This window comes from Myripristis murdjan, chromosome 14 (genome assembly GCF_902150065.1).
Source record: "Myripristis murdjan chromosome 14, fMyrMur1.1, whole genome shotgun sequence".
Lineage (NCBI taxonomy): Eukaryota > Metazoa > Chordata > Actinopteri > Holocentriformes > Holocentridae > Myripristis > Myripristis murdjan.
The window spans coordinates 8360233-8373466 of record NC_043993.1 but is presented as its reverse complement, the minus strand read 5'-3'; the positions used below and the strand labels follow the sequence as shown (position 1 = coordinate 8373466).

General features: G+C 39.8%; 1 protein-coding gene across 1 annotated transcript in view; it reads right to left on the bottom strand.

Moving 5' to 3' along the window:
* jakmip2 (janus kinase and microtubule interacting protein 2) overlaps window positions 1–12299 on the bottom strand; it is a 35850-nt gene extending 23551 nt beyond the window's left edge. Inside the window, exons 1-2 of the mRNA XM_030069507.1 lie at window positions 12171–12299; window positions 8950–9204 (exon numbers count right to left, since the gene is read on the bottom strand). Of these exons, the coding sequence (XP_029925367.1) occupies window positions 8950–9204; window positions 12171–12299 (384 nt within the window). The remainder of the gene's footprint in view (window positions 1–8949; window positions 9205–12170) is intronic.
* Window positions 12300–13234: the final 935 nt, after the last annotated feature.

Below are 13234 nucleotides of genomic sequence, written 5' to 3'. Positions count from 1 at the left end.
AGTCTGGACCGATTCACTCAAAAATATATAAAAATGAAATACATCTAAATGTATTCCAAAGCAATTTATTTGAACAGGGTTAGATATGCTTAATATACAACCGGGTGTAGGAGTGTGAATTTCTCTGGCAACTCCTTTCCTGCTCAATCAAAAAACAATATGCAGAGAGTGCTGATTTGGTGCTCTTCAGTGTGGGGATCCTTTTAGTTTAGAATTGTAGAAGAATTCAGAGGTATCTGGTATGGCACCACAGTGGAGTTTGCCAATATTGCATTCAAACAAGAAAACTCTACTGCAAGTTTTTCAAAATATTAAAGGAACTTGGAATTGTAGAAGAGTTCTGAGTCGCTCAAGAGGGAAGAGCCTTTCATATCAAATGATGGCTTATTTAGTTAAAACATGCCAACAAGTTTTAGCCACCGATGCCTTCATCTGGCAAAGCACAAAATGGTCACACTAGGGCTGTCATGTCATTTGATCATTAGCCTGTATGCAAGTCATATGGTTAATGTAATCCAAATCACATGACAGACCATGCTCAGCAGAAGAAACTACATAGTAAAACATACATTTACATGCTGCCTACAATACAAATGGGAAAGGAGACTTGATGTCCAGTGCTAAAGATAATAATAAAGTATTTCATGATTTTTATGCCAGATTGTACAGATCTGAAAGATTTTTTTCCACAACAAATGGCCTCCAGATGAGCAGGAGGCTTTCTTCTCAAAAATACATATTCTAGACTGTCAGCAGATCAAGTGGAGGACACAGTGGGCCAAATTACAGAACAGGAGGTTAGAAAGTGAAATATTATACAATATATATATATATATAGATATACTAGCACCTATACCAACAGATATTTTGTTGCTTGATTAACTGCCAGACACATTTAATGATGTGTTGATTTCATTTATTCCGAAAAAAGGGACAGACCCCCACTCATGTGGCACAGCCAAGGGGAGAATACTCCAATAGCTTCCTCCTTACTACATTAGATGCCGAGAAGGCATTATATGGGGCTGAGTAGAATTTCCTGTTTCATACATTAAAAATATTTCATTTTTCAGAGGGTTTAATCAAATGGACAAGGGTCCAGGGGCTGTGGTTTTGACAAATGGGTTTATATGCCCCTCTTTTGGTCTAATGCGAGACACAAAACAGTACTCTACTTTCCATACCTTAAACCTTTAGCTGTGGTAATAAGAGCAGGGGCTGGTAATGGGGGTGTAGTAGACGGTGAAAGGGAGCATAAACTGTTTTTATATACAGATTATGTCCTGTTACTGGTCTCAGACCCCCTTACTTCTGTTCCCCTGGATCTGAACACAGCAAAACATTTTTAGAGCTGTATGGCTATAAAATCAACTGTCTGACCATCAGTTGTTTCTTCTTTTCAAACAAAATGTTTTTCCACAGGTTCTGCACAGATTTTGAAAATACCATTGAAAGATATATGACCCCATTGCTTCAAAAAATAAAGGCTAACCTTGAGAGATGGTGAGCATTCAACTGTACTCTGTAGGGTCAGAATAATATAATGTACAAACAAAACAAAAAACATTTGTCATTAAATTATAACAAATGGAGTATATCATTCTCTCTTTCTCCCTTTTTCTGCACAAATCACTTTCCACCATAAGTGCAATATCACTAACATGCGTGTTTAGCACTCATTAGCTAATTTCAGCACTGTCTGTGTATCAAGTGTAACAGTTCCTGAATCCCAGTACCGGGCGTCGGGTTCTGCCACTTGGTCCACTTTCTATTAATATACACTGTTTATACTGTTTATATTATATATATATATATATATATATATATATATATATATATGTGTGTGTGTATATATATATATATATATATACACTTTTTTATACTTTATATTTATATAGGCTGTTTATATTTATTATATACATATACTGTTTATGTTTATATTTATATTTATATAGGCTGTTTGTATTTATCCATATATACTGTTTATAGTGATACATACTGTTTATACTTATACATAGTGTTTATATTCATATATATAATGTTTATACTTATATATCTTATTTTTTATATTTACACTTCTTTTTTTTTTTTTACCTTGCTTTATTTATTTATTTAGGCTTATACCGGGACCTGAGTCCTAATTTCGTACCACTAACATGTAAATGTGAGCTGGTAAGACAATAAAGTTCCTTGAATCCTTGAATTTCACAAATGGAGTTGCAGGAGGGGCATCCTTAATGGACCACATACACTCCCCTCCAAAAGTATTGGAACAGTGAGGCCCATTCCTTTATTTTTGCTATAAACTGAAAACATTTAGGTTTGACATCAAAAGATGAATATGAGACAGGAGATCAACATTTCAGCTTTTATTTCCATTTTATTTAGCATTTTACCTGCTAAAGAGGAGACTGAAGGGAAAAGCATCACAAAAGAAGAATGCAAAAGTTTGGTGATGTCAGTGGGTCACAGGCTCGATGCAGTTATTGCAAGCAAAGGATTTGCAACTAAATATTAAGTCTTATTCACTTTAATCCATATTAAGTCTATCTGTTCCAATAATTTTGCTCACCTAAAAATTTGGTGTTCCATTACAAATAATGATATCTTCTAAGTTGTGTATCAGATCCACGTGTAAATACCTGGAAAATGAAATGTTGGTCTCTAGTCGCATATTCATCTTTTGATTCCAAATGCAAATGTGTTCAGTTTATTGCAAAAATAAAGGATTTGGCTCCCCTCCCAGACTTTTGGAGGGGAGTGTACCACTGGAAAAGAGTAACCCAATACTGCAACACTCCCAATATGAGTATCAAAAGTTCAAAGGCTTCTGGCAGCATTTTAGTATAAACAGAGCTACTCATCCATATGAGGTATTCCCAAAATGTATAGTGTCATGTACTAATTCTTATGGGATAACGGTCAGGCAAAGGGAGTGCACTTGCCACTTGACTTGTATTAAGAGACAGTGTTTAAGTCATTCCATTCCAAGTGGGAAGAGGTCATATTGATTTAAGAGCGAATGAGGGGGCAGATAGAAGAATCAGGTGAGATGATATCTCTCTTGGGACTCAGCAGAAAGGTGGAGGACAATATAATTTATAACTTCTTGAATTTGACCAGTGTAGCACGTTCATTATCAGAATTTGAAAGCAAATTTATGTGTTCAAAGCATGAAGTGTGGAAGTTTAAGATTAATATTGCCATACTGACTTTGATTGTGTGATTACGCAGCAAGCCTGACAGAATATTATCTCTAATGTTGGTTGAGCAACCAGGGATGCTTAAAGTAAATTTATTATGTGCTATGGATATTATTAACACATCTTATTCTCTTGCATGCTTATTATTTCACCAAATTTCAGCGTAACACAGTTTTTGTGTTAACCCCCATACACCAAATACAAAGAATATGTGGCCCGATTGAGAAATGTGCTATTATTCTTCCAAACATTCCCACTTTCTGATTTTTCACATTTCCAGTTTATACGCGATTTTTGGTCCATTACAAATGAATTGCTTAAGTTTTGCGAGGCTCTACGTCTCACAGATTTTGTGATTCAAAAAAACACGACACACAAAAAATGTGCGCCTTGTGTAGCAGAAGTGACACGTCAATTTTTTGAGCGATCTGACTTACTGATTTTTTGTAATTGCAGTTTAAGTGCGACTTTCAGGACACAACACACACTGATGACAGAATGTTGGTAGGAACACCATAGCTACCACCTAGCAACGCCCTGGCAACCACCCACAACACCATAGCAACCATCTACAAACACCATGGCGACCACTCCAAAGACCATAGCAACTACCCAGAACACCATGATAACCACCTGCCAGTGTCCTAGTAACCATTCTGTATACTACAGCAAACATTTAGCAGAACAGCTACAAAGCAAACACACCACCAACTACAAACAGTATTGAGAAGGGATGGCGGTTTAGCGCTTGGCCGCACGTTCAGCAATGTAGGCAAGCACACAAAATGGGACGGTCTAGCCTTCGGAGTATTTCCTGGTCGTGTAACCGCCGTTCCCATGACAACAAACTCCGGAGACAGAAATATAACGTCAGACAAGACAGAACAGTAAGAAAGAAAGAATCAACACAGAAGAAAGAAAGAAAGAAAGAAAGAAAGAAAGAAAGAAAGAAACAAACAAACAAACAAACAAACAAAGAAAAAGAAAGAATGGATTTGGAGGTAATTTTGTTTATTTATTTGATGTTGCTCACTCTGGAGGAAGAGGAAAGGAGTGTCCGCTCACTCCATCAGCGGCAAAGGGTTGTATATCTCTGGCTGAGAGAGGACCGTGCAGAGGAAAACTTGTTATTTGAGCCCACAGTAATATTATTATTAGCTAATTAACAGTTAGGGGTAGTTGGTATACAAATAGCCTACATTACGCTACATTACGTTAATGCTAGACAGGTTAATTGTAGATTGGGTCGTGGTTAATGCCATATAACCTTGATTAATAGTTAAGAACCCTGACCTTGATTTAATATTAAAAACAGATTACATATTATTGTCATGAATCATCCAAACTAGATTGAGAAGCCTAGATAGAATGATAAGTGGATAAACAGATTTTGCATTATATGTATTTAAGCTCTAAAATGAACTAGATTCATGTTATAAACTACAAGTATGTAGTTATAGTTTAATTGATCATTTTTCTTTTCCTCTTCTTCCACTCCTTCAGACCAGACCGATGTACTGCCGAGTGAACCTGGCCATACCTGTCCTGGACAGATTTTTTAATGGACAGGACACCAGGCAGGACTTCAGGCTGAACAGAGAGTCCCTGGCAGTGCTGCTGAACCTGCTCCACCAGGATCGGAGGCATGGATGGGGTGCCACACTAGAGACCTTGGTGTTCCTCTTCTGGCTGGCAAGTGGGGCATCATACAGGGTGGTTTCAAGGGTGTTTGGGATGCCTCGCTCCACTGTCCACCGGATCGTCTACCGAGTTACTGAGGAGGTGGTGGTCATTCGCCAAAAGGTCATCCACCTCCCAAAGACCGCAGAAGACCTGGCGGCAGTAACTCAGGGGTTTGCAGGGCTGGCAAGACACCAAGCTTTTTCTACAGCTGCTGGTGCGATCGACGGCTGCCATGTCAGGATAAAGCCACCAAGCGGCCCTGATGGTCAGTGCTAACAGGAGCTGTTTGCCTCCATCATTTTGCAGGCAGTCAGTGACCATCAGGGCCGCTTTTTAGACACATACGTGGGCTGGCCGGGGTCGGTGCATGACACCAGAGTACTCCGGTACAGCTCACTCTACAGACAGACTGCTTACCCTCCTCCAAGGCACTTCATCCTCGCAGACGGCGGGTACCCGTGCCTCCAGCATCCACTCGCCCTCATCACTACCTACAAACAGCCAGTGCAAGGTGTGGGAGCCCAGCGCTTCAATGCCCATCATTCCAGGGCACGCTCTATTATTGAGCATGCCTTTGGAATGATGAAGAGCAGGTTTAGGGCCATTTTTTTTTACAAGCGCTGGAGGTGCACCACACCTTTGTGCCCCAGGTAAGTCATCACAAAACATCATTCTTATTTTTGAGTACTTGAGCCCATACATAAATCTGATATATGGCAAAATATGTAAACTACATATAAAGTATATATGTCCATGTATGTCTCATACATATATGATTATATATGTTACAAACACTCCTGAAATAGGCTGTTCATGCCATCAGGAGGTCATGACAGTGTGGATAAATTGCTTACTCAATTTTTTTTTTTTTTTTTTGTCTCACTCCCATTTCTTCTTTTTGCATTTTGAAGCTCTACTTAGAACCTTTTTAAGTGCAAAATGTAAATTCTTGCAATTTCTCAAATGGTCTTAAGATTGTGATCAGGAGTGTATCTGCAACATATTCACACTTAAAGTTCTTAATATATGTGGAAAATAAATAATGCAATCTAGTATATGCACATATATGTTACCTTATATCAGAGACCAAATATTTACGCTACATATTTGCTCATAACTTGAAATATATGTGTTAAACAGATATTTGAATCTCAAATATGTCCGTATATGTAAAGTTATATGTCCCATTATTTAAAATATATATGTTCAGATATAGGCCATATATCAGATTTTCGTATGCGAGTACTGAGTAAATCAAAATTAATGAGTAATTCTTGTTCATTTTAGGTCATAACAGCATGTGCCGTCCTGCACAACATCTGCCTGGGAGCTGGTGACATCATGCCCCCAGAGGATGAGGTGCAGGATGTCATGCCGGAGGGTGAGGGGGAAAACAGGTTGGAAGCCGTCACTGGTGCTCCGTGGCGGGACCGTCTGTCTGCGGAGGTATCTGCTCTGGAGGATCACGACTATCTTTAGTTGGTAAGTAACATAACTTTAAAGCCATTATTCCCACTTGAATTTTTTTGTAGATGGTTTTGTTTGTTGTTATAATTTATTATCATTTTATTTATGTTATTAAACTATGTAATAATTCTTGCCTCTTTCTTAAAAAATTCTTAGTGACATGGCAGCCGTCGATTTAGTCAGCCCTGCAAACCCAGGACGATGTGGTGGACAATGAAGACCGGACACCTAACACCCTGAATACCACCCCAGATGATGTCCCATTGACCAACAGAAGACACCAGGGTCTTTATTGTGGCATCCCATCAATCCCAGCAGCACTGCCAGGGACTCCTGTTCAGCCTGTTATTGTTATAAATTGTACTTAAGTTTTAAGTACTAAAAGCAAGATGACAATATAACAATAATTTAATTTTTAAAACATAAAAACTTATTTACAGCAGGAATTCAGAATTCAGAACAACAACAAAACTATAAAATGAAATAACGATATACAACATAAAATTGAAATTAAATAAACAGATTTACTAAACTACTAAAATGAATAACTACAACTAATTAACTATATACAATATAAACAAAATTAACGCCGCTCCACCATCCTCTCCCGGCTCTCTCTGTCTCTCCTCTTCTTCCTCCAGGGCCCCGGGACTGGCTCCTCCTCCTCCTCTTGTCCGTCTTCATCTTCCTCCTCCTCCTGTTGACCCACTGCTGCAGCTGGCCCTGGTGTGTCCTCAGGGAGAGAGGCGATGAGGACGGGGGGGCGATAGAAGGCCTCTGTTCCAACACCTCAAACCAGGGCTAGGTTGCAGCGGTGGGCTTCCCGCTGACCCCCTCTCCTGTCTCTGGGTATTTGCAATGCTAGGGCAGTGGAAATCATTCACGTCAGCAACTTTCAGCAAAGTATGTATTTATTTGCGTGGTTAAAACACATATAAGTTCGTTTCCACATCATCATTCAAATCTGCACCTACCTTATATTTTTTTTTCAGGTTATCCCATTTTTTTTTGCCTGCTGGGGCTCCACCCTCCCCAGCAGGCCCATCTTCTCCAGTATGATTCTAAACACAGAGAAACAAGAGAAAAGGTAAGCACAAGATCACATTAACACAGGGATTTACAAAAAGTGACATCAAGACACTGACAAATTGCCTATTTATTATTGCCTTACCTCCACCCTACTGCTGCCGAATGTTTGGCCCCTGTAAATAAATTGTCATTCTCTCCTCTCAGCTTTATGAATTTTTCTGTCTGCTCCTTGCTCCCTAAAACACGATAAAACATGTTTTGTGTTACAACAAAAGAAAAAGGGGTAAAATATAAAAAAAAAATCAGAATGATTGATTGATTGATCTATCTATCTATCTATCTATCTATCTATCTATCTATTTACTCACTCCAAACGTTTTACTAGACTTTAAAATTTACAGTCTGTAAAAATAAAATAAATTTTATTTTAAATCAACATAAAATAATATAAATTTAATGGTCTTTTTATGTACATTATATGAAGCAACCTCTGAACCTCTGAACATTTGAAAGTGAAGTTTGTATAGCATCAAGCTAACCGTTACTCAGCATTACTAGTCACATACTTTAACTGAATTTTAGGGTTTTGGTTTAACATATATGGCACTGGATGTTCAAATGAGTAAAAAACGAATATTTTATAATGTGAAATCTGAATACTTACATTTATATGTCGAATCTCCACTAGATGCCGCCATTTCAGTTAATTTTTCTCCAACTGAGCAGCAGCACGCAAAGCATTTTGGGATACGGGAGCCCGAGAAGGATAGTCACGGTGCATCCTCCGAATTGGCTACCAACGGCTGAAAAGGAGGACGCATTTCAAGTGCGAATTTGAAGGATCCTTTGTATTTGGATGAATTGGGACAGGCCTTCGCACAGTGTTGTGACATAACTGGCCTTCAAATGCGTCCTTCGAATGATGCAGACCCTGAATTGGGACACAGCTAATATGTGTTGGAAACAAAAGGTGGAAACTGGAACATTTTTGCATGCATTATGGGAGTGTATTTTGGTGCACCTTCACTAAAGCAGAGTTTGGCCAAGCAATGGCAATGGCAATGGATTTATCTCAGCTGCAAGGCTTGTGTCACATAATTGGAAGGTCTCATGTACACCACAGTGCCCAGAATGGCTCAAGCATATGACCGAGATGGTCTCTTCTGAATGTGTGACAGCCAGAGTTAATAACTCAAGAAGGAAATTCAACGAGGTCTGGTACAAGCTTATGAGATACCTTTAGAGATGACTGAGAGGGAAATGAGGGAAAAAAGCTTGTACTCTATCCATCTTTTTTTTTTTTTTTTTTTTTTTTTCACTTTTTACAATTTTGATTTATTATTTATGCAATTTATTATATGTATTATTGGAGAAAAAGGAAAAACTTTGGTGTTATGTTGTATATTGTCTATGATGCTGTGTTGCAATGCATTTGGGTTTGATTTATAAACCAATAAAAGCTTGCATGGAAAAAAGCCAAAACAGCATATTGCGTTGAAATTTTACCCAAATGCATGATGTTTCAAAGAAGACACAAATGTGTTCAACTCTCCTCACCCAACCTCACCTTCTCGCCGCTGCCATCGCGCATGGCGCTCAGGGCAGCCTTGAGTCTCTGGGTCTCCTGGTCTTTGATCTTGGCGTGGCGGGCCAGCTCCTGCTCATGCTGCCGAGTCAAGTTTTCCCTGAGAGCCTGAAGCTCCCTCTGTTTCTCCTCATGCCACTTGGCCCGCTGCTCTGTCAGTGCAGCTGTGTGGCGGTGTTGCTCCTGCTCTCGCACTCGCTTCACCTCCTGCACCTTGTCACGCTCCAGCTTGTTCACCTTTGGGGAAAGTGGGTGAAGAGGAGTGAGGGAATCGGACGGTGGCATTATTCAGGACTTACAACTGTATCTTTCACTCAGATGTCTCATGCAAACCATCTGTCAATTATTGTTTTTAAGAAGATCTGGCTTTGTGGTTTAACTTATTTTCTTTCCTTAATTCAGTTGAGGCACAGTGAATATTAATGTATGAATTGCTGAAAGGGGCTAACACACAGGCCACCTCAACCCCGCTGCAGCTTGGTCCACTGGATGAGTTTGCTATTCAGTTAGTAAGCATATTTCTACAAGGCTGGATCCTCAGGGCAAGAAAAAATGGAAATGATAATTAGCAGTGATGCCAAATCAGAAAGCCATTTTTGTGCACTGGAGCCAATTGAGATGGTTTGGGCATCTAGTTAGGATGGCTCCTGGGTGCCTCCGGGTGGAACTGTTTTGGGCATGCCTGTGTGGATAGGATTCCCCATTGATAAATCTCCAATCATCGCTTTTTTGGGGGGTCCTGCCTGAGAATATTTCTCTGCCAAAATACACAAAGACGAGTAAAGCTCACATGAAGCAAATAGATGAATACTCAAATATAGCAAATTTGAATTTTTCTTTGCCCCCCTGGCAGAAAAACAAAAAAAAACAAAAAAAATAAGAATTTCTGAATTTTGAAATTACGTTTAGTTTGGGTTACTTTTATTTGTTATTTGTTTTAAATAGAATTGATATGATATAATGACTGACAGGATATGATTTGATCTAATGCCACTTGTTACCTCTGCAATCTTTTGTCTTCCATGCTTTTTAGAGAGGAGTTTAATTCTTGCTCACTATGAGGCCTTAAATAAGAGGGTATCATTTTGTTTTGTCTTCTATAACTGTGGGTATTTGTGGAGAGATCCTAATATTTTGCTTGAGTATTTCATATAATACAGCCACCAAAAACCAGAGACAGACAGGGGACAAATACAATAATACAATAGAGTAAAATAAAATACAGTTTTGATTGTTTGTTTATTATATATTTTGGTTGATACAGTTTTTTTTTTTTTTTTTAAATAAACAGCTAGTACAATATTTTCAATAAAAAATGCATAGACATTAACATGACTAAATTAAACACTAGATTAGTCCAATTCAACCACTATTAAGATTAGACGATTACAATCACAGCCTTACCCAGTTGTCCTTGGCTATACAGCATACCTACATAGGTACGCCACACACACACCCATGGATGTTTAAATATTTAACTCCAACCCAAACATGGTACATCATGAGTGCTGATGTAAGCACATCAATGTACTAGCTGGGTACATGGACATAGGGTAATATGTTATGTTTTACTGTTTATCTGAGTACTTAAGGTACTACATATGTTCTGGCAAGTGATCCATCATTAACTAAACACATGCCATATATGCTGATGATTTTCAAGCACGTTTGTCATATTAACATCCTGTCACAGTATGGCCTTCCATGTACAGGACGCTGTTCATTTCCCAAATTCAGGTCTATGTATGTATGCCACAGGATTCCTATACATCTATCATTTTACATTTATTTCCTTCCTTGGGACCTTAACTTGATTTTGAGAAATGAAGCTACAGGCTGGGAAAAACAATTGCAACCTAGACCAGCCTTGTAACCATGATGTAAGACTGACTCTTCAGTAAACCACACAATGAAATTGCATTGTGTCATGGTGCAATGTCTCATAACTCTATGCAATGTGGACACTAACACACAATTATACAGCTATTCAGTATTCATAAGAAATTTTAAAGCAGCGTTCAATCACTGCTGTTGTGAAAAGCTGTGGGATCAGTCTTAATTGTCAATATCACTAAAATCAGGGCCATGTTAAGTACAACTGAAGCAGAAACATCTATTATTGTCCATTCCTTTGTCACGTCTTGCATTGACCCCTGTAATGTTCTGTACTCTGGTTGAGAGGGAAATAGTCCACCTGCCTTTAGTACCAAAAGTCTTAAGCTGGTCTGGAAAACTGCTGCCAGAATCCAGACAAGAACCAGGTAGTTTGACGTTCAAAAGAAATCCACTGGCCACTGAGCCTTTTCATACCGTTTTCCTTTCCTCTGGAGTGGTCTACCTACAGAAATCATCGAGTCGAACTCTCTGGGTACTTTTAAAACCAAACTTGAAACTCATCTGTTTTCTCTAACTTATGGATATGTAAATACTATCAGTTTAGCCTCTGTTCCTCTGTTAATGTGAGTGGCTGGTTTGTGTGTTTACTGCAAGGATGTGGCTTCCATCCCTGCTGTCCCTGGTCCTGCTCGCCCTGCATGGCCCAGCTTTACCCGTGCCTTCCGCAGCCATTAGCTTTGCCTCATTCATTCTTGGTTACCTGCCTAATGTTTTCCTTTTCCTTCCCTCATCTTTTGTGTGTGTGGCTCATATGCTGGAGTATGCATACCTTGCATGAGTGAAACTGTGTAACCCCTTTCCTGCTTTTCTGTAGTGACTGTATTGTTTTGGTAATTTGCCCACTGGGTCAGCACCTGTTTCACATCGGTCTGGCCAGGTAGGGGCCCCCTCTCTCTCTCTGAGATCCTTCTCAATATTTCTTCCATTTCATCCTGTTTTTCCTCTGTGTTTTGAGGATTAAGTCAGGAGGTGTCCACCTGTTTGGTTTGCTGTAAACCTGTGGGCCTTGAGACAGTAAGCAGTGATTTTGGACTCTAAGTAAATTTAAACTTAAAACTTGTTACACAAGGGATTATCTTTGATGCACTGGCAATGTTCAGGTTCAAGTTTGCATATTAGGGTTCAAATCTATTTGTTTACATTGGCAGTGTCTTTAAAGTTTTGATGAAAGAGTTGTCAGATTTACAGAGACTAACTTTGGCCTGCATAACCAATAGGGAATATAATCTGGAAACTGAATCAAAATCAGAATTAGCACATGCTGGAAATCTGTTTATGGATAATCCATGTGTGTTTTGATACCATACCTTACATTTTTCTTGGTGTAGCTCTATCTGAATGTCAGTCAGCTTGGACCTGAGATCTTCATTGGCTGCCTGTAGGGCAGAGATGAGGGCCTCGGGCTTCTCGCCCTTTGTTCGCCCTTTCTTGGCCATTGAGTCAAATACTAGAGAAGCTCTCTGATGTTTTCATCGAGACTTCACAGATACGTTCCTAGGCCCTCCTGTGATTCCCAGACTTCCAGTTCCTCCTCTTCCTCATTCTTCTAGAAGACACAAGTGCTGCGGAGCAAATGACGGAGAGAGTCAGGGAAAGAGAGAGAGAGAGAGAGAGAGATTGGCAGTTAGCCACACACTTGCACTGACAAGTCTGAATACCAATTCACTGATTCTGCCTACTAAAGGCTAAACACTGATATAATAAAAGTGTGTGTGTGTGTGTGTGTGTTTGTGTGTGCATGCATGCATGTGTTAATGCATACACACAGCAAGATTAACTGAGAAGTCTGAGTAGCACTGTAATTATAGAAACTGGGGAAGGTGTGGAAGGTGAAGTAAATAAGTAATATTCTCCACACTATGAACAACAACAGTTGCGCAAGGCACTAAGGGCCCTATCTTGTGCCACCCGCTATCCGCTGCCACTACCCGCTACCCGCAAATTGCGGATTTAGGAACTTCCGCTATCCCTAAACGGTATCTTGCGCCACCCGCTACCCGCTATCCGTTATGCCGACTGCATCATTTGCGCCTGGAGGTGCGTCGTGGGCGTGTTTCATGCGCTATCCCTAAAGTTGCTATCTTGCGCACACACTTTAGGGATAGCGGATAGCGGGTGGTCCTGACCATCCGCTATCCGCTATCCCTAAAGTTTGGGCTGTTAGGAGAGCGCGCCCAGGCGGCTTCAATGCGCGCCCCGACGGAGCCTCGCCACACACACGGTCGGACTGATACCGGGACGCCGCCGGAATGGACTGAGTATATTACTCATATAGACTGTTTAGAGGAAAGACTGTTTTAATTGGACACTTACGCCAGCACGTTTTATTGTTTTATCATAAGCCAGCAGCTGTGCTATATTTTTATTTTTA